The sequence below is a fragment of the Anarrhichthys ocellatus genome, unplaced genomic scaffold (assembly GCF_004355925.1).
Source record: "Anarrhichthys ocellatus isolate YVR2014 unplaced genomic scaffold, GSC_Weel_1.0 scaffold35, whole genome shotgun sequence".
Classification (NCBI taxonomy): Eukaryota; Metazoa; Chordata; class Actinopteri; order Perciformes; family Anarhichadidae; genus Anarrhichthys; species Anarrhichthys ocellatus.
The window spans coordinates 2609819-2630253 of NW_022280065.1; the positions used below are offsets into that span (position 1 = coordinate 2609819).

A 20435-nucleotide genomic window follows, 5' to 3' on the forward strand; every position below is an offset into this window, starting at 1 on the left:
CCTGTGTATACAACTGATTACCAATTATAAATACAACCACCATACAAGAGTTAACCAAAGAAAAAAAGGACAAAACTCAGACAATTAAACGAAAATGGACGACAGTAATAAAAAGTCTATGGACACCACACAAGCCTTGTTTAAGATGCATAACTGGAAAAAGCCTCGAGCTTATTATAGAATTAACAGCAGAATAAAACACCACCAAGACAGACACAACAGAGATGTGTTATAAACTGCACAGCGGCTGCAGCCTCAACACACATATTAAAGTATGAAGAGAGCTGCACAGCCTTCATACACACACACACAAAAGTCACCACCATTAGCTTGTTAGCATTAAGCACGTTAGCCAGACCTAGCATGCACCTGATGCTACGCAGCATTGCAGGTGTGCTTGATTTGGGCCACGTGCTAGCCGGGTAATTAATTAAGGTAGATGCAGGTGGCAACCTCGGTGTCTGAAGAGTGAAGCCAATGCGGAAGTGCCGTAAACTTGCATTCTTTACAGCCAGCAGGGGGCGACTCCTCTGGGTGCAAAATAAGTCTGACTGTATAGAAGAGACAATGAATCTATTTCTCACTTGATTTATTACCTCTGTAAACATGAGTTTATGGTCTCAATGGCTAGTTTTAAGTCTTCTTCAATAACATGTTTAATTAGTAAGTTATGGTCCAATTTAGGGTGTGGCTGTTTGTGACCGACAGGTTCACATGATTTATTCAGACAACAGAACAGGTAAAGAACAACACGGACAGATTTTTGACAGGAAATGAAAATGACGTGTCATAAAGCAAAATTCACGAAAGCTAAGATATCTTTCAGACCGTATGTAAAATAAATACTTTAATAAATCATACAGGCGGCATATGCACACGTTAGAAAGCTGAAACAAAAACAAGGGATGAGGAGTCTCCCTTCTCAAATGGTTTTTCTATTAATTCAATTGTATTTATTAATTTTAGTCATTTTCCAAGCATAAATGCCAAATATCCACAAGAGTCAGCACTCAGATGCAAGGCTTTTGTTTTTCTTTGTCTGATTTGACAAGATTGTAATTGGTTTATAAAATATCAGAAAATACAGGAAATGCCAAACAATGAATTATTTAACTGAGACGATAATCTGATGCTTAATCAATAAGGGAACCAATTGTTAGTTGCAGCCTTAGATTAGTATTCAGAGTGAAACATCCGCTGAACACCACTGAAAACCTCTCTGTGAAAATGAACACTGTGATAATGTCATAAGCGAATAATACGAGCCGGCTGATTTTCAATCATAGGTCATCGGCCTGATAAACCGGTCCATGACTTTGCTGCACCTATAGCTATTCTGTAAATACACCTACAGATTTAGGTTATTGTTTACCTTCAAGATTCCAACAGGAACCCATTTTCAGCATGATTCATCTGGCAGACGCTCAAGCTTTTTTCCACCGTCAGGAGTCAAACATCTTATTCTGCCCACCACGCATCTCTGGTTCTCAGCAGGAGGCTCAGATTGCTGACCGCCACAGCCCAGTGATTACCTCGGCAGCATTTTCACAGAAATTGTTGAGAAATCTCTCTGATTCACAAAACATTTTCTTCCCTCCATCACCCCCGACTTCCAGAGTTGTGCGGTTACTACCCCACGGTGTCTGACTGTCGCCGTGAGCCCCGTTTGCACCCACCGTTGGTCTGTGTGCATCTGGGACACACGGACTACAACCCCATATGCTACTGTCAGATTAGACCAGCGACACATTATAGAAATGGCTTTCAGAATAAGAGAAAGTGCAGATTCAGTCTAAATGTAACCATGAGTCATTCACAGTATTTTTACATTTTGTGGTCCAGGCAGCATTGAAGCAAAAAGCCAACTGAATGAATGTAGATCGTCTCATTTTTCAGTGGTGCTGCACTGCCCTCCGCAGTCCAAAGTGTGAAACTTTGTCACAGCAGAGGCATTTTTTTGTGCTCTATGTTTTTGACATCCTTCTGTATTTGACGGGGGAATTTCCTTTTTTGCATTGAAAGGATTATATTTGGTCTAACTTTGATCGTTCGTCTTTTTTTAGCCTGTAAGGCAACTGGACACGCTGGCAAACAAGACGTTTTCTCTGATTTAAATATTCTATGAGCCCAAACTGCAATTTTCAGTCACACTGCTCAATAATAAAACACCACACCAGAAGCTCCATGGATGGATTATTATACATTGTTGGATTTCAAGATTGTTTTAATACGGCGCATCCTACTCTTAAGGTTTTATTAGTATGCTCTCTCATACATTGTACCCAAATTATTCTATAACGAGCTTCATTTTTTTTTAAATGACCACAAGGCCAGAAAAGATGAGTCTATATAAGACATATTCATGCAGTTAATTCATGATATTCATATAGCCTGTCTCTACATGCTGTACGGTGTAATGTAAAGAGGTAACCAGGTTAACTTGGGTCGTTTTTGTAGACCAAATGATTCATCGAGAATAATCAGCACATTCATTGATAATGAAGAAAAAAGAAAGCTGGTTGCAGATCTAACAGTAACCACAACGCCTTCCCTTGTAACTGGTGTCATGTTTATGTAACGAGTTGTTTGCCACAGTGCAGCTAAAGTTAGTTCTTAGAGAACTTAAAGAAACATCAAGGGCACAGGCAACTTTATGTGATTTGTCTTACAACAGAATTTACAGAGAGCTGAATCCCGTTTTAAAATAAACAGCCTCTGAATTACCCAACCTCTGTTTTTGTTGTTGCCTGCTCATTAAAACTTGTGCAGAGCAATAATATACTCGGTGTAACTTTTTAAATGTGCGGCAGATGCTGCGCCTGCCTCTCCCTTTATGCACGTACGCCATCATAACAACTTGCCCGTTCAGTGAAACATTCTGTCCATTAAGCTCAGAGACATTCGCCGGTAGAGACCACCCACATCGCACAAGGAACGAGGGACCACGGACTTGTTACGATTGGCAATATCATGGGCAACTAATAAGAAACACACGAGTCAAGTCACGGTGCCAGACAACATATGCAGCATCACTGTGCCACTGGATGAAAACCAACTGTGCATCATAACATCACATATCCATTAAGCGTGCTGTCTGGCATACATCCCAGCGCATATTGTCTGATCACACCTTTATCCCAGCTGGGCTCATTACATTACACTACACAAGGTGAGGTGATAAGCTCCTACACCTGATTATCATACACATGGCAACTTTACAGCGCGGTTTAGGCTCACGCTTAGCGCAACACGCATGCGGAGCTGTGTTGAAGCCGAGAATGAATCAAAGCAGCCGTACTTGTAAACAGACAGACCTCTTCAGCAGTTTTATTTCCTATGAATGGCTTCAATGACTGGGGTCTGGTCTAGGCTGCAGAAACGGTACAGAATCACCAGGTACTGGAGGTTTCACATAGCTTTAACATTGTGTACAGTCACATTTCCTGTGTGCATTGTTTTGTGGCAGTTTCCTTGTATTTTACAGGTTGACAGACAGGAAACAGTGAAGAGCAACAGTGTATTTAAGAATGTCATCCTGCCATCTGGTGGATTCGTGTTTGCACCGCAATACATGATGGAATACACACTTTAAGTTATTGATAGTGCTGAAAAATAGGTGTTATTGAGAACAATGTTGTGTGAATATTTCCATTTTGATGCAGCCACATATATAGTTATAGCTCAACATGGGACATTATCAATTCCACACTGTGCTAATTGTTATTTTCCAGATTACCAAAAAAGGTACAGAGGTGTCATCCAACACAGGACTTCCTGCCAGTTGTTTTATTTAAAGACTAAATGCATCATCACGTTGATTGCATCGATTCTTTCAATAATTCTGAGGGTAGAACAGCGCTATACCTACACATCATAAAAACAAATTCAGTCATATAGTGAACAAAAAGAACCTTACACACAAGGCACAAGTTCATAGGCAAAGATGTAGCCTCAGTGACAGCAGAGCAGCTCAGTATGTGGTGGTAAAGAACACAAGAGACAGATGGTAAACACAGACATGTCGGGGGGGGGGGGGGGGGCAAGTATTCAGGACGAGTAGGACAGTGAAAACAAGCACCTGAAAGCAATCGTATTCAACACCACAATCTGAAACAAATGCTATCGGCTTTCCAGCGTCCCAGTCAATGGTCGAGATTCTTTTTCTGTAAGAGCTTTTTCGGGTAGTGTCTGCCATCAACCGCCTCCCCCAGTCTTTTTTTTTTTTTTTTTTTTTTTAAACATGCTGTTCATGATGTGTCAAACGGCTCTGTATTGTGGCCCCAAAGCAAAGATTTAAAAGTTTCCATTTATTTCAGAAAGGGCAACACATTCATAAATACTGAGCAGCTCACTGGTACAATCAGAGCCAGCCAGAGGATTTCTTTTAAAGTAGGCCAAAACTATTAGAATATGCTATTATTGGGGGGGGGGGGGGGGGGACTCATCTATGCGGCTTTTCATGTACATGACAAAAAGTGTTAAATGCCAATTTACAGTATCATTTAAACCAAGCAGCAACATGTCACTTAAAGCCGCACTTCAATGTTTTTCAGAGTCAAACTTGCATTTAGGATCCAGCTGTTCTGTCTGGCTTGTGACCGGAGCCTGACCCAGAAAAACACTCCCTAAGAAATCACTCAAACATTTCAACAAGTTTCACTCCCCACATCTTTTAACAATTGTTCTAAAAAGCTGGAATATCCAAGCAGGTTCAGCAAGTTTGACAGATTTTTTGAGTCAAAAAGACAGTGTAAGCTGATTTGAAGGTTTTCTGGCAGACGACGAGTCGCTGTTATCACATGAAGTCTTTTTCCCCGAAGGGGAGGGTAATTGGTTTTTTTTCCTTCAACGCATACTGCATTCCACAACCACTGTTCATCAATGTCATTGTCCTTCGGGTCCAACATGATCAACCCAAATCACAAGTCACCTACCACACTAGAGTTTGGTAATTTGACAGCATGATCTCCGCTTTGATGAGTCGATCTGTGGCAAGTAGGACTGATCTTCCAGGGACTCGGAGTTTCCCCCCCTTTATGCCTTTTGGCTGGGAAGAGGGCGCCGGAACAGCAAAATGTGTGGCTCTGGAGGAGGGAAGAACAACGTATGTAAAACAGAGATAATGATACTTATTGTGATTCTTCTGGGGAAACATGACTCCCATTCTTTTTTTAATAGAAGGGTGTGGCTTGGTTTGACACTTGCCGTCCATATGTTTGTTCACCAAATATGTTAAAAAAGGTTTACCTTCCTTAAAAAAAAGAAAAGTTGTAACTTGACCTGTTTTAAAATAGACAGACAGACCCCCCCCCCCCCCCCCCCCCCCCTACAGACTTTGCATCCCTCATCTTCTGCCTGAAACACATCAAAATGAGCTCATCATCTCATCTGCAACTGTACCAGCTGAAGCAAAGCAGGCCTACAGGAAACAGAAGCTTCAACTTTCAAATAAACTACACAACACAAAAGAGAAGTTCAGTTAAATGCAAGCTAGCAACATATCAGTCATCAGCATTGTGTCATGTGCCGGTTAGTTTCAGCTTCTGATCATAACTTATTTTTAATACATATTCAGCATATGACAACTGTAAAACACAACTGTTGCTCATAGAGTTAGTGTGCACTGCAGTCACATAATTACCCGGCACAGAAGCTGATTCAAAACACGCTCAAATATCTACACTTTAAGTACTTTTGCTGAACGTCAACATTGTTCTCGAGATCAGAATCCCATTTTCTCACTTGATCACAAAGCTTTGCAGCTGCATATTAATTGTGACATGATCCCTGGAAACGAGATGGAATACCTGGCTGGTGGATCATGTAATGGACCCATCCTTGGCTCTGCTGGACCCCCAGGTTCCTCCACTCAGTCTCCGACATCAAATGGGTCTTGGGTACACGCTTTGCAATGTCTTTGGGTAGCATTACATGCCTGTAGAAATCGAGGGCGGACAACAACATAAGATGAATGCATCAGATCAAAATGACTATGACGTGGCATGTTCCACAACTGGGGGATAGGTTTTGCACGATGTCAGCTCGCGAAAACAGTTATAAAATAAGGTGACACGCTGGCAGAGTCAATGTGAAGCTGGATAAACATGAGTCATACACACCTGTACTCGTATTTTTCATCGTCATATTTATCAGAGTAGTAGATCTGTTTGTGAGACATGACGGAGCCCTGTTGGAAAGATTTCTAACATTAGTGGACATTCAGGATCAAAAATATGTCGTTTCGTGGACAACGTGACAGCAAGTTTTAGCTTGCATTGCTAAGCGAGTGTGGCTAACGGTTAAGCTAACGTCGCCCAAGTTAGCCGAGAACAAGCGTTATCTCTGACAAGTTACGCAAACGCACAACTAGTTTCTACTAAAGTGTGACGCCATGAACGGGGCTTCAAAGTTACCTTATTTGATTGCCTAAGTATCCTGAGTAGAAAAAGCTAATTATTCCAGTTTGTTTTAGGTCCAGCAGTTGCAGGATGTTCTTCCCTCTTTGTTTCCCTCTCGAATGTTTGCTAGCCCGCTTTTCACCGTTCAAATCGACCCCGTCCCGTCCCATTGGTGAAGACATCCGGCTAACTCTCTTGCCATTGGTCTGTTCCATGTGTCGCAGGAAATTGTCGTAACCGCTACACGGTCTTCTGGTCAGCATAGGGTACTTCTCAAGTCTCTTAATTGTCGTTTCCTGGTTCCTCTCTCCTCGCGTGGTTTCCTCCATGCATCCCTGGTGGGAGGGACTAAGACGCAAGGAAAGGACCCAAGTGAGGGAAACGGGGATGCAATTAAGAGACTTGAGAAGTACCCATAGTAGCAAAAAACCTTCCTGAAGGTATGCAACACAAATCCAAAAATCCCATACTTTTAATGTCATTGCATAACCGGTGACCCACATCATTTTACTGTATTATCATGTGTACATTTCTAGTCTCTTTTTTTGGCTGTGGATTTATTATAAGACATCTAAATTCTTAGTTCTATCTCTCTTAATAGCCTACATCCATTTGCACCATGTTTTATATATTAAGCAAGGAGAGAGAAAAGGGTGATATATTCCAGAGCAGCTACGATGAATGACCTCCATTTTACTTCTCAAATATGACTGTAGATCTATTGATGAAACGTCTTAATTAATTTACCATAATACACAAAACTTAATTTCAAACAGATAGAAATATAAATCTAGGGCATGTTTGCATATATGCATTTTACCCGTTGCAAACATGAGATTTATCATAAACTATTTAAAAGCTTATTTCTAAAATGAAATAAAATAAAATGCTCATCAAAGTTGACAGTCTGCGGCTGTGTAATAATAGCACAAGGAATAAAAACATCCAATAATTCCATGTCACTCATGAGCTGGCTACAGGCAACTATTGAAAATTCTGCTTTCACATTATTGCATCATAATAAGACAATATTATATGATATAATTAGAGGCCATACTTTTACTTTTTACTTTCATTTATGGGTAGTTTTACACTGTGGTTGTGTTAGTTATTTTACTGAAGTAAAGGATTTAAGTCCTTCTTTCACCACTGCAATCTACATATAAAATAAATAAATAATAATAATAAATATCTGAAACCACAGATTCCAATTATCTCTGTTTGTGTAGGTTTAGATTTCAGATATATGCACAGGTGTCAAAATGTGCCTTTCACAGACATAACAGTTTACAGACTCTAATTTTAGAGAAAACGGGAGCAAGATGATGAAATTGATGGCTACACTGCAGCAATCGGAGTAGCGGGGTTATCCACCTTGGTAAGTACCGCAGTTCAAATATAGCTGTGCAGACGTGTCAGTGTGCGGCTGGTCCCAGCAGCCCCTCCCTGCTGCATATATATAGATGCACACGCATGCATCTTGAGGGTTCGGCTCACACATGAAGTTGTATTCTTAAAAACCAGGGGACGGATCTGTGCTCATCACCTGCCACTTTCACCTGCGGGCGTCAATCAAGCCGGGGCTGTGCGTCGTTTTCCTGACATCCCACTTCTCTCCGATTGGTCCAGCCTCGGTTCAGGGGCGGGAGCTCCGCAGCCTCTGCTGAAATTCCATTGGACGAAAAGTGCCTTGGGGGCGACGTGACGCAGCTTGGAATTCCCAAAGTTCCCAAGTTCACGGGAAGAGAGGAGCGTTGTTCATACTAAAAAACTAAACGTTTTGAAGGGGGAAAAAACTGCGAGCGACTGAGGTGTAAACAAGTTGGGTAAATAAAACGTCTTCTTTGTGTTTAATGTGACGTAGTCGAGCAGGTGTGTGAAGCGCTCGCGAACAGCGGGGCCTGTGAGAACGCGGAAGAGTGGGAGTGGGAATATTCAGCCGACCATCCTTTGTTTACCATTTTGTGTGAACACTGAATTTGGTTGCTACAACTATAGCCCCTTTACTGTGTTTCCCATATGTGCTAAACAGAAGCTGTTGCGCACATAGTGTTGTCGACACGTGAGTATTAACCGTTGTGTGCGCGTGTCTGGATCAACGGCGGGGGGACCGTTGTCGGTCACAGATTGACTGGCCAGGACGGATCTGAATGAACGGTTGGCTGGAAATAGCAGCGGTGGTGAAAACAATCCGGAGATTCCTATTTCTTCTGAGACCTCTTTTTAAACTGCGCAGCAGTATATTATGGATGCCAACACACCGTTACATAACTTGTACCACCGACAGTCTGGTCTCTATCCCGTGTGTGCGCTGCAGTCGCTCCCAAACTCCAACGTTATTGCGTCATTATGTCCTCTTAGACTACAATTTGCATGATCGCCATCAAAATATTACACGCAATGAGGCACAATTTGTCATGTTGTGTGTATTTTCATGTCCATGACGGTGCATACCTATAATTCTGACTGTTGGCCTACCGATACAAACACACACAGTCAAGACTATTACATCTGGATGATGTTGATTCCCAGGAGGCATGCACAGTGAATGCATCAGGCATGTTCAATCAGTTGAGTTGTTTCTGTCGTCGTCTGCAGAAAACCCTAACGCTGAGTCTGCACCGTGCTGTGCCAAGTTGAGCCTGACGAGGGCGATGTCTGACAACAGCAGCAGCACAGGCAGCAGCGGCTCCTCAACCAACAGCTGGACCCTCCTCTCCCCCGAGGTATGACGGAGAACCAGCTCAGGAAACTGGAACATGAAGCTCTGTATGCCTGGTTATAATTTGGAGGATAGTTGTTTTCCTTTGCTCATAAATACCCGTTAATTTAAAATATGGCATGTCTGCACTTGCACCCTTGAGCTTCCCACAGTGATACATGTGTGGCAGATGTGTTTTAACTCTTTGTGCACGTATTTGTGCATGGCTGTATGTCTGTGTTAAGACAGCGCATTGAGGACAACATGTTTTGTATAAGGCAGAAGATCCTCCTCAGTTATCAAAATACATTAAATGTTCTAGTTTGTTGGGTTCATTCTTATACAACATCCACGCCATAAATTGTACCTTTTATCAAGGTTATAGGAGTATGTGGTATGTGTATGCAGTATTTATTGCGTTATGCTGTGCATGCATGCCTGTATAGAAGTTGCTGTAAATGTCAAGGGCAGTGTATGTAACGAGAGCACTGTAGGCGTTAATGTAAAAGTCTGTAGGAAGCTTGATCTCCCTGGATCGTCTGGCTCCACAGGAGGCTGCTGTTGAGAACGTCGGGCCGGTAGATGACGGCACTGAGAGCCTGGGTGACGTCCCGAGTCTCTCCGAGGATGTGACAGGTATTGACGAGTCAAGAGCTGTGGCTCCTGGCGAGGGGTGTGACATAAATCCAAATTTCAGGCAGAAAAAGGTTGCTTTGGATTGATATTTTAGTGTTAACATTTTGTGAATGTTGTTTCAGGAGCTGCTGCAAGCGACATTCCAGTAGAAACTGTCCTGTCTGAAGAAGGCCATCAGGTTGGTACACAATAAACTGTGCAATAAACCAGACGAGGCATAAATTCAATTCCACCACAGCATATTTACATTATTATAGCCTGATATTGGTAAAGTTTTATTGCATTTTTTTTGTTTTTGTATGAATGTACTTGCTTACGGCCCACAAACAGACAATGTGACAATATTCATTTCCAGTATAAGTGCAGACGAGTTTCACACAACACTTTTGAGATCTGTAACAGCAACTTTATATAACCCAACTTTGTTGCCAGTTCCTCAGAATCAATAAGCTCCTTCTACATTTAGCACTTTGCACCCGTGTTGAAGAACCGCACGGGGTGAAATGTGTCATATGAGCAGTGGAGATGCACTGAAAGTAGCCTCAGCAGAATGTGATGAATTTTCAGTTCGGTGACAGGAAAACTGCCTCAGTCTTGCCACGCCCAATGCCGACTCTCAATATATAATTTGAGAAGTAGAGACCTATTCTCCTGAAACCGTCACTCTGGGCAACATAGGAAGTCATTAAATGATGGAGAAGTACTGTACACAATACAGACTGAGGGAAAATGGATGCGCTAAAAAACTAAATCGTAGCACTTTATCACAAAATAACACCTTGATTGCAATAAACCTCACAGAGAAAAGATGATATCAAAGTGTTCACAGATATCTTCTCCTTATTTCTAGGTGTGTCAAGAGACCTCTCCAGAGTCCATTGAGGGTCCCAGCTCGTCTAGTCCAACCCGGATGAGTCCCCTCCCACCCAACCTCCTCGATCCTTTAGACCTGGACCCGGAGAGTCAGCCTCCAGTCATCCATGACATCGTAACCAGCTCCCCGAGTGACAATGAGCACCTCGGAGCCACGCCCTTTGTCACCAACATTGATTCCGGGGCTCCGTTCGATATTCCTGCTGCAGATGATCTCCTGACAGCTGAGCCTGAGGAGTCGTGCTCCACTCCTCCTCTGACTGAGATCCACGCCGCTACAGAAGAAGAGGTTGACGAGTGTGATGCATTTTGCTTGAATCCTTTCTCCGCTGCTGCACCAAAGGTCATCAACCCCACAGACACCCTTACAGCTACTGATCCTCTGTCTCGTGGCGATGCTGATATCAGCTTCGTACCAAAGAGTACAGAGCCACCAAGCCAAGTCCCAGAGAGCCTGGTGACAGAGAGCCCCATCAATGATAGCCCTGCACCAGAGACTGTTGGTTCAGTAGAGGAAGAGGTGGAGGTGGCGGCTGTGGGAAAGGAGGAGATGGAGGTGGAGGTGGCGGCTGTGGGAAAGGAGGAGGTGGAGGTGGCGGTTGTGGGAAAGGAGGAGGTGGAGGTGGCGGTTGTGGGAAAGGAGGAGGTGGAGGTGGCGGCTGTGGGAAAGGAGGAGGTGGAGGTGGCGGCTGTGGGAAAGGAGGAGGTGGAGGTGGCGGCTGTGGAAAAGGAGGAGATGGAGGTGGAGGTGGCGGCTGTGGAAAAGGTGGAGATGGAGGTGGAGGTGGCGGCTGTGGAAAAGGTGGAGGCGGCAGCTGTGGGAAAGGAGGAGATGGAGGTGGCGGCTGTGGGAAAGGAGGAGATGGAGGTGGCGGCTGTGGGAAAGGAGGAGATGGAGCTGTCCGAGGCAGTGACCCAGTATGAGAGAGAAGAAGCAGAAGAAGAAGCAGAAGAAGAAGCAGAAGAAGAAGCAGAAGAAGAAGAAGAAGAAGAAGTGCAAGGTATGGGATAAATCTACAGGAATATGTGTGATGATGTATGCATGACGAATCCCGCAGTGGAACCAGAGTGATCTTTATTTTGCAGGAGAGAATTTAGAGGTAGTTAAAGAAGTTAGCTTTTGGAAATGAACAGCAGAGTTCTGAAGTAAAGTAGATTTTTTTTTTTTTTTTAATTTTAATTTCACCTTTATTTAGCCAGAATCTGCTGATTGGCTCCCTATAACTCCCATTCCTCTCATTCTCTGTGCATTGTGTACAGCTTCTCTCTGCTGGAATAACACATGGCCACAGATATGCTGTGTGGCAATATGATTAAAGACAAACTGATTTAAGAATATGCACCGTATAAGCACAACATCGGCTGAAAAAATGAGGCCTTGAATCTAGATCTCGACACAGGCCTCCTCTTCAGGACAGGCCCTCGATGTCTGGTTATAAAAGCAGGATCTGTTTTATCATTCCAGTTTATATTATGCTTTAGTCATGCTTATCCCCAAACAAAGTTATGCTTTGTCATATTACCATAAACCGACCACAGCGCAGTGAACATGGTGGTTTTGTGGGCCCCTGGGAGGTCTTGGGCCTCGCTGGTAACGCAGCCTTGAGCAAAGTAAGCGGTTGGTGGCTCTTTGCAATTAGCACCAGTCAGTAGAAACAGAAAACGAGAGTCCTTTTGGAGCAGATTTGGTTAACATGTGTCTTATCTGTGTCAAGCTAGCATCTGGAAAACGATTCATCAGTACGACAGGGAGGCGTAAACCCCGCTGAGAAAATGAAGAAACCCCCCATGCATGAAATGACTGTTGTTGTAATTTAGAGAGAAAATGTCATCCATTTCCACGAGCAAGCACCGACTCTTTATTTTTTTTGGTCTGTTTTTTTTCACAAACTGTTTACACACCGTGGTGTCATGCGGTTCATGTATTCACTTATGTTTTGGTATTTTGTGTGAGGCAGTCTGCCAGGAGATAATTACGGTTTTACGACACATTTGTAGCCACAGATGCAGAGATGATTTGTTGGAGTGACTCCGGGCCAAATTTGAGTACATGTGGTTTAACTTTAGGCTCTGCGCCATCATCTTTCTCAAGAACACACTATGAAATGTGACGACCCTCTGCTGTGTTGCCATTAGCGTTTCATGCTCGGCATGTTCTCGTTCCTCTCATTTATTCTCCCTCCTGTAGAAACATCCAACACTTTCGATCCGGGCGACACAGGCAGCTCTGGAGACGGACTGAGGAGGAGGAATGCCCCTTCCTTCGGGTCACCGCGGCCAAGAACATCCGATGAGGAAGACGATGAAGAGGAAGTGGAGTTCAAGCTGGCGGAGAAGAGGGAGGAAAAGCCATGGTTCTCCTTGAACAAATGCATTGTGGGCTCTCTGATCCTGCTCTTCTTAGGTTCCCTCTTCCTCTCTGGTGAGTTCCTCTCGCCCATCACTAAGCCTGCTGGCCTGCTTCTGCTTTTCACAGTCCGATGCAGTAGGAGGCACTACTTTTGCTCACATTTACCGTCATGAACAGTAAGATTGAGATCATGCTAATAATATTCATTACCTGATAGATCTGCTTATGTTATCTTAGGAACGGTACACCTGTTCACCCCTGTTACATCAGAGTTTTATTGAAAATATTGTCAATAAATCATAACACATTTGCTAATTTGACATTATTTACGAATTACATAAGCCCATTAATTGGCAGCTGTCTGCCGTAGACGGATGTCTGTTTTTAGATCTTGTTGACTAAGCTGTACTACGTCAACAGGTTTGCTCTCTGACCTGCATAATGGTAGCCAGCTAGTCTTAGTACTGGACCTAACGCTCAATAGCTTGTCCAAGCGCTTATCTGGCCTGACACTTCATGCAGTGACAGCAGAAAATGACAGCTAAAACGCACTCTGAATTGTACAATAACACCCGTCATCACGATTTAAAGGACTCCCTGGATGTTTATGGTGCTTCAGTTGATGGGAAACTCCTGGCAATTTGCTTGTTCAGGCTAAATATCTCACACTGTTGTTTTTTTTTTGAATGAATAGCTTCTGTGTACAGGTAGTGCCTGAGCTCATCGAGTGCACTTCACAACAAAAGCATCTGTTACGGTTGTAAGACAGCCTGTCAGCTGTGTGTCAATAGGAGTTCCTGTTGTGAGACCTGTGTGAAAGATGTGTTTTCTTATCTGACAGGTGACTTTGACGCCTCTGAACTCAGTGATGGAGAACAAAACCAGGTCTGTTCCTCGACATCTGTGGCTACACTGTAGTATTTAAGAAAACTTGAGTCTTAAAACTTAAAAGACCCGCGCTGAAGATGGGATTATTTCAAAATATGTGTTTTATTCATTTGCCAATGATTTTCGATCCAGGACTGGCTTAGCGGTGATCCACAGGATATGAAAGAGCTATTGGATAAACTGACACAGGAAAACCAGCAGATCGCTCAGCTAGAGGCTCAACTACAGGTCAGTATACCAGTTATACTGACGTTAATGATGTCGTTTTACCCTTTCATGGTGTTTTAATGCAATGCAATATATACACAGCATGTTTTCTACAAACAGTTTGGATTATTGTCCCAAGATGTGCACGATCTGGCTCTGACTGGGACGCTTGTCTGCATTGGGAATGTCTCCATTTCTCTTTATTTCTTAGTCTCAGAAAGAAGGACTTGACTTGGCGCTGAAGGCCGTAGCAGTGAGCGGTGATGAAAAGGGTGAAGCAGATCTGGAAAGAGAAAATGTCAAGCTGAAGGAGGAGCTGTTGTCTCTGCCTGAGCTGAAGAAAGAGCTGGAGAGTCTGAGGTCCAGGGTGACCGAACTCAGCCAGCTCTCAGGTAGGATGGGACGAACATGAAGTCTATCCTTGAATGAAATCTGTGCTGTTGCAATTTGATTTCAGTAATTATTTATTGAAATGACAATGCATATAGATAGGTACTGTGATATAAAAATGGATTCCATATCTGTGCTGATCTGTTGACCTTTCTAATATAACTTGCAAACCCATGATAACTTTGATATCTTGAATCCTTCACAGCCGATCAAGAAACCTCAAGCTCCGCCCCTCAGCCGGGTGACAAAGATGGTCAGAGTAACGAGAAAGCTCCTGAACTTGAGAGGAGGAAGGACACAAATGAGGGAGGAAAGCTGAAGGAAGAACTCCAGAGGCAGAAAGCTCTTCTGGAGGAGAGCAAGAAGAGGCTGCAAGGGATGAAGAAAGATGGAGGCGACAGGAAACGCGTGAGGGACAGTTTGGAGGAAATCCAGAAGAAGCTTTCTGAACAAGTTGAGCAGTGGGGTAAGAGGAAGCCACAGGAGTCCAAATGGAAAGGGAACAAGGGCAAAAGCAATGAGTGGGACCACTGGAAGAAAGAGGACAAGAAAGAGGGGAGAGGGGAGACAGGCTGGAAGCACAGCAAAGAGGGAGGATGGAGAGACAAAGAAGAGAAGAAAGAGAAGGAGCGGAAGTCTCAGAAGCAAAACTCTCACAAAGAGGCGTGGAGGAAACACCAGGACGAGTGGGAGAAGAAGAAGGACGAGCGCAGAATAGACAGAGAGGAGAGGAGGAAGCACAGCGGGCCTCCTAAGAACTCCCACAACCACCATCAGCACCACCACCATCAGCAGCCCCGCCAGCCTCACCCGTACAAACACAACGACTTCTGGAGGGACCAAGAGCAGAAGCTCAGGCGCAACGTCCGCCCCCAGCTGGGCTGCAGCTCCGTGGAGGACTGCGCCGGCAAGGAGGGGCTCTACCCGGTGGAGCTGCCCGAGTTTGAGGAACTGCTGGAGGGCTACCTGAGCAAGCTGGAAGGATCCTCGTCCGAGAGCAAAGACAAGATCAGGAAGCTGACGGCAGAGTTCTTTGAGGACGGCGGGTTCATCCACGACAGGGTTCTCTTCGGAGACTTTGTCGAGGACGTGGCGGACATTCTGGAGGACATGGTGGACGTTGTGGAGGGCGGCGGGCACAAGGACGACGACGACTCCCTGGAGGAGGAGATGGAGGAGTTTGAACGAGAAGCCCTGTGGAAGTTTGCAGCCGCAGTTTAAGTAGACATCGAGGGGGGGAAAAAGGAGTGAAATACAACGCTAGGATACAGCACAAATGGTGTTTTTATACGACATTTCTTGCCTACGTTCTCCTCTTCAGAGCTGTAATTGTAGTGGCTTCTGGCACAGAGTGGTCGTGCCCCTCATAAACGTGTCCCGCTCAGTCTTTAATCATAAGCTAGACTTGTACTTGTCAGGTCATGCCTCCTAATGCAAAGTCCTTCAGTAATGTGTTGTGTGGGTTTGTTTTTTCCTCTGCTGTATAGTGTTTTCTCAATATGTAGTGCATGTTGCAGTTCACCATTTAAATTCAGCCTGATAATATTTAGAACACACACAAAAAGACAGGGCTTTAAGGAGATGGTATTTGCACACATTATTCTGTTGAGCAATGGTTACATATATTCATATAATTCATATATTATATGAGTGTTGCCGCTAAATGCTTCTCTGTCATTTGACTGTGTGAAATCAACCTGCCGCTTCTCCGAGCAGGTTAAAACAACAAATGCTGAGACTGTTTCTGCAGACAACGTTTGCCTGAAGTTCAATCCCAGAGGACGAGATCCCACTTCTTTCAGAGACAAAAATCAGATCGGGTCAGACCAGTTTTTGCATCTGCAGCTCTTTAGTAGTTTTGGGCAAACGCACACAAAGGGTGCCGTTTGAGTGCCCTGAGCGTTCGGCGTCTAGCTACGACAGGCTTTTCAACCCCCAACTCCCAACTGTCAGTTGTCAGCAGAAGTGCTGAACAACCAGGAACTGTTTGGGAAAGGTCAGCGCTGCTTAAGAAGGAAAAGCAATAGGACAAAGTTATAGTAGCTCAATCTAAAGGACGGCTAAACCACTTTAGCACTTTTCAAAAACATCACATTTACAGCAAAATTCTTTTTCTCTGTTGTGTTTTTTTTAGACCGACCAAAACCGCTATTTATATTATTTTCCATTTTCCTCTTATTTTGTCAGCAGGTTGATATTAACTGACATGCACAAGTAATTAAGTAAAAATGGAAAAAATTAGGATGCTGCTGCATTATGTTTATTCAATTTTAAGTTGAAAAAGGTTAAGTTAAAAAAAAAAAAAACGGATACAAAGCAAAGTGTATTAAGTATTGCAGAACTGCTCTCCATCGTTGGCTAGTTCTTTGAGTTCTTGTTTTGGTTTAGTATTTTATTCTCGTCCTTTTCCTTTCATGACGTTTTTAGGCGGATGTGAAGTTAAAGTCGACAGAATGTGATTGTTGGTTCTCATTTTTCAGTGATTGAGAGAAGCTTTGGAGTGTTTCATGTTTATTTATTCTGTCGGTACACTGCACCTCTTTTCCTTCTTTCTAACGAGACTTTGACCCCAGGCCAGACACGTCGAATGTGGAAATGGTGACGTTTTCAGTTTGTTTTCCGAAATTTAATTTGCCAGCTACTGCTTATGTGCCTTTTATTATTATCATTGTGAATATCTTAGGGGTCTAGGATTTAATTTGCTTCTGCAAGATAGAGAAGAAAACAAGTTTACACAGCTTGCAATTTGACTGCTGTTGATAGGACAGACTGAATGTCACAGGGTTTACATAGGAAGTGTTGGAGGGATTTCTGCTCAATGTCCTCCGCTGTTTGCACAGAGGAACAGTTTTATTTTGAACTTTCTTTTACACCAAAGCTATTGGAAGAAGGCTCAATTTCAACAGATGAGTCATTAAATGAATCTCATTCATGAACGTTTAATCGATATTTGAGGAGCATTTCTGTCTTTGTGGGACAACAATAGGTCTTGCTTCATGCTAGCTGGCTCAGATGTGCATGTAATTGATCCTTGGACAAATGTATGGAAAAATTTGGCCAATTTTTATTTATTTTTTCATTCATCATCAGTTATGTCCTCTGTAAGGAAGTCAGGGTTGAGTTCAATAAATTGTTCACCATTAAATGTGTATAGTTTGTCTTTATTGAAACGCTTCAGTTGATTCATGTATTATATGATGACAATAGAACAGTCTCACAGAATACATCCCCTGCTTCACAATGGGTTGTATTGATGTAGCTATTTTAGTCAGATGTACAATGATAGCCAGACATGTGTGACTTGCTGTCTGACAGGAAGTGGAAGTGTTTGCGTGACAGGCATCTTTCATCGCAGCTATGATACCGAACTAAAATATTTACATCTAGATTAAATACTCTCTCTCGGCCTGTACGTGATACACGAACCAACCGGTGAGTCACTGACCTGATACGCTGATGAACGAGAATGTAAGCCATGATTGAGAACAGTCAGCCACTGTGAAACCGCAGAGAGAGGGATGGTCATTCCTTAAATTCTACAAGTCGCCATACAAGCTTTTATGTTGTGTTTTTGTTCTTTTTATCTCCAGGATTTCTTGGTTCCACCTGGTTCCAAAGAACCTGCATTAAGATGCAGATGGATCAAACTACAAAATAGACAGACAATCTTGAGAATGTTAAAATACCCAAACGCTTTGCTAAAACCTCAGTGTTCTTTCATACCGTCATCCGCCAATGTCCTTAATTAAAATGCTGTAAAATCAAAGTTACCATTTCTTTCGTTTTCCACACACATTGACTCCTGTAATTGGAAAGAGCTGCACATGAGACGCCGGACGTGTGTTGTCCTGAATGCCATTTTATTTGAGTCATGTTTTGTATAAACGAATAACTGCTAAGGCATGCTTGATTCAGTCACTTGATTAAAACGGCCTGACAGAGATCCTTGCTCTGCAAACGGGCTGGAGAGGGGTTTTGTGCTATCATCAGTACAAATTTGCCCTTCAAGGACAGTGTCAGTCTTTCTAGTTTGTTTGTGTGTGTGTGTGTGTGTGTGTGTGTGTGTGTGTGTAGCTGTGTCTGTGTGCAGATTTGAGTGGAAATCAGGCAGAGATAAGGCCAGCCTGCTTGATGGGGGAGAAGAGGGCAGGTTTGAGTGTTTTTTCCGCTGATGTGTGCATCAGAGAAGGGAGATGAAGTGTATATATTCAGAGAGGTGGTGGTCAGAGTGGAGGGACAAGGCTCTTGGCACCAGCTCTGACACATAACCCAGCATCTCAACACAAAAAGGTGAGCGACCACAGCCACTGGGTTTCAGCACAATCGGACTCGTAGCTTGCGTGAAAGGTATTTGTCGAGGCTTTCGATTCTCTGTTTGCTCTCCAGGTCTCAGCACGAACCATCATGGAAGCTGCCATCTGCACCATTGTCACCCAGTTCAAGACGTTCGCTGGGAAAGATGGGTCCTCCAGCACCCTGAGCAAAGAAGAATTCCACATCCTGGTGACCTCCCAGCTGCCCAACTATGTCAAGGTAAATCTATGGAGTTCTGCTGAGCCACTTGGCCTGCTGATTCCTATCTATTTTCTGTCCGACACATCAAAGGCACAGTTTATGATGCAACATGTCTGCAGGCTCTGTGATTCGCATATATTACTGTGGTTAGATTCATTAGACATATGACTCATTCTGTATTTGATTCAGTGCCATGTTTTTAGGTCTCATGCTGCAGCATACAAAACAATATACTAGGGCTGCAGCTGAAGCTCATTTTCTATGTTAATCAACCAGTTATCTTTTCCCATTACATATTAAATGTAATATAGAATCAGCATTCTATGATGTCCAACATGCAGTAATGTATTAACATGACTTCGTATTTGTCTGGGTAAACAATTGAATTAGATTACAGTGGCATACAAGGAAGGGAAGCAAGCAAATATCATATTTGATGAGCTATAACTACCAAACATTTAATAGTTTTACTTGACAAATCACTTAACTTATTAACCGATTATCTCATTTGTCACAAATTAATGTGAGGGTAATGTTTGGTTGCGCCTCTAAAAATAAGCCAGACACAGAGCTAAATATTGCACAATGTAACATATAGTGATTGAATACATGTTTTATAATGACCACTGTAAGTGATGTGCTGTCCACCAATATATGCAACATATAATCAAACACAATAACGTGCTTTCAGCATCAGGAAACTAGGTGAGGCTGTAAGTGAGTGTATTTGTTACTATACACTCAACCATTAGGTGGCAGGACAGTCTTTGCAGAGCGGGCTGGTTCATGTTGCAGCTCAGGGTGATCTCATTGTGATCAGGGTCTTCCTCTCTGTGCTCACCCACAGAACGCCGACGATCCCGGGGCCATCGAGCAGCTCATGGGCTCGCTGGATGAAAACAACGACGGGGAGCTGAATTTCTCCGAGTTCTGGCAGCTGATTGGAAAGCTGGCAAGCAAGCAGGGAGGCTTCAGTCAGTAGAGAGCCCGCCTTCGTCTGTCAGTGTGGGCTTTGAGCAGATTGTGCAACAGCAACGAACCCCATGTTGAAGCTGTCAAACTGTAAAATCAAAGGCATTCGAATGCTTTCATCACCCCACCAGTGCCACATGTGTAACTCTTTAGTTAACCATTTCTTGAATGGAGGGAACTTTGAATTAAAAGGCTTCATTGTCTTGAACCCTCAGCCACCGACACTGTCTCCTGTCATTCATTCACCACATTATATGATGTCCGGGCACCCACATTTGAGCAGGAGGGAGTGTATTACAGCCTTTATTTAGGAGGCCTGTAATCCTATATGCGTTACTGCCGCCGCAAATACACCATCCAGACCATATCTTGTTCCATAGAGCTTCATAAAGCCTGTACAAAGCGGCCTGTCCAAGCGTCAAGGTTTTCACTGTCTGTCCCCGAGGCCTCAGTGACCTGTGTAACGAGCATGTGTGGACCAAATACACCCCATTATGTTTGGGAT

At 43.5% G+C, this 20435-nt stretch overlaps 3 protein-coding genes across 3 annotated transcripts; 2 read left to right on the forward strand and 1 right to left on the reverse strand.

Annotated features, from left to right (window-relative positions):
* Positions 1 to 4213: 4213 nt before the first annotated feature.
* Positions 4214 to 6570, reverse strand: cks1b (CDC28 protein kinase regulatory subunit 1B). The gene is made up of 4 exons (XM_031866518.1): positions 6414 to 6570; positions 6120 to 6187; positions 5808 to 5935; positions 4214 to 5084 (listed from the first exon to the last, which is right to left on the reverse strand). Exons 2-4 carry the CDS (start codon positions 6176 to 6178, stop codon positions 5035 to 5037), a joined length of 237 nt encoding a protein of 78 aa, XP_031722378.1. The 5' UTR covers positions 6179 to 6187; positions 6414 to 6570; the 3' UTR covers positions 4214 to 5034.
* Positions 6571 to 8467: 1897 nt separating this feature from the next.
* On the forward strand, positions 8468 to 17592 carry pbxip1a (pre-B-cell leukemia homeobox interacting protein 1a). The gene is made up of 10 exons (XM_031866657.1): positions 8468 to 9124; positions 9651 to 9735; positions 9858 to 9913; positions 10586 to 11128; positions 11471 to 11609; positions 12797 to 13030; positions 13800 to 13843; positions 13979 to 14074; positions 14265 to 14445; positions 14649 to 17592. The coding sequence occupies exons 1-10, from the start codon at positions 8936 to 8938 to the stop codon at positions 15662 to 15664; spliced, it is 2583 nt and encodes an 860-aa protein (XP_031722517.1). The 5' UTR covers positions 8468 to 8935; the 3' UTR covers positions 15665 to 17592.
* A 1097-nt stretch (positions 17593 to 18689) lies between these two features.
* Positions 18690 to 20144, forward strand: s100a11 (S100 calcium binding protein A11). Its single transcript, XM_031866672.1, has 3 exons — positions 18690 to 18733; positions 18830 to 18976; positions 19806 to 20144. The coding sequence occupies exons 2-3, from the start codon at positions 18848 to 18850 to the stop codon at positions 19938 to 19940; spliced, it is 264 nt and encodes an 87-aa protein (XP_031722532.1). The 5' UTR covers positions 18690 to 18733; positions 18830 to 18847; the 3' UTR covers positions 19941 to 20144.
* The last annotated feature ends 291 nt before the right edge of the window (positions 20145 to 20435 follow it).

What these genes read in the sequence shown, in the direction of transcription:
- cks1b (XM_031866518.1), bottom strand. Translation starts at nt 6,178, where the DNA reads ATGTCTCACAAACAGATCTACTACTCTGATAAATATGACGATGAAAAA. An exon ending in GATGAAAAATACGAGTACAG is followed by an intron (nt 5,936 to 6,119) that starts GTGTGTATGACT and finishes CGATTTCTACAG; the next exon opens with GCATGTAATGCTACCCAAAG. An exon ending in TTACATGATCCACCAGCCAG is followed by an intron (nt 5,085 to 5,807) that starts GTATTCCATCTC and finishes TCCCTCCTCCAG; the next exon opens with AGCCACACATTTTGCTGTTC.
- pbxip1a (XM_031866657.1), top strand. Translation starts at nt 8,936, where the DNA reads ATGCACAGTGAATGCATCAGGCATGTTCAATCAGTTGAGTTGTTTCTG. An exon ending in AGGTTCCCTCTTCCTCTCTG is followed by an intron (nt 13,031 to 13,799) that starts GTGAGTTCCTCT and finishes CTTATCTGACAG; the next exon opens with GTGACTTTGACGCCTCTGAA. An exon ending in GTGATGGAGAACAAAACCAG is followed by an intron (nt 13,844 to 13,978) that starts GTCTGTTCCTCG and finishes TTTTCGATCCAG; the next exon opens with GACTGGCTTAGCGGTGATCC.
- s100a11 (XM_031866672.1), top strand. Translation starts at nt 18,848, where the DNA reads ATGGAAGCTGCCATCTGCACCATTGTCACCCAGTTCAAGACGTTCGCT. An exon ending in AGCTGCCCAACTATGTCAAG is followed by an intron (nt 18,977 to 19,805) that starts GTAAATCTATGG and finishes GCTCACCCACAG; the next exon opens with AACGCCGACGATCCCGGGGC.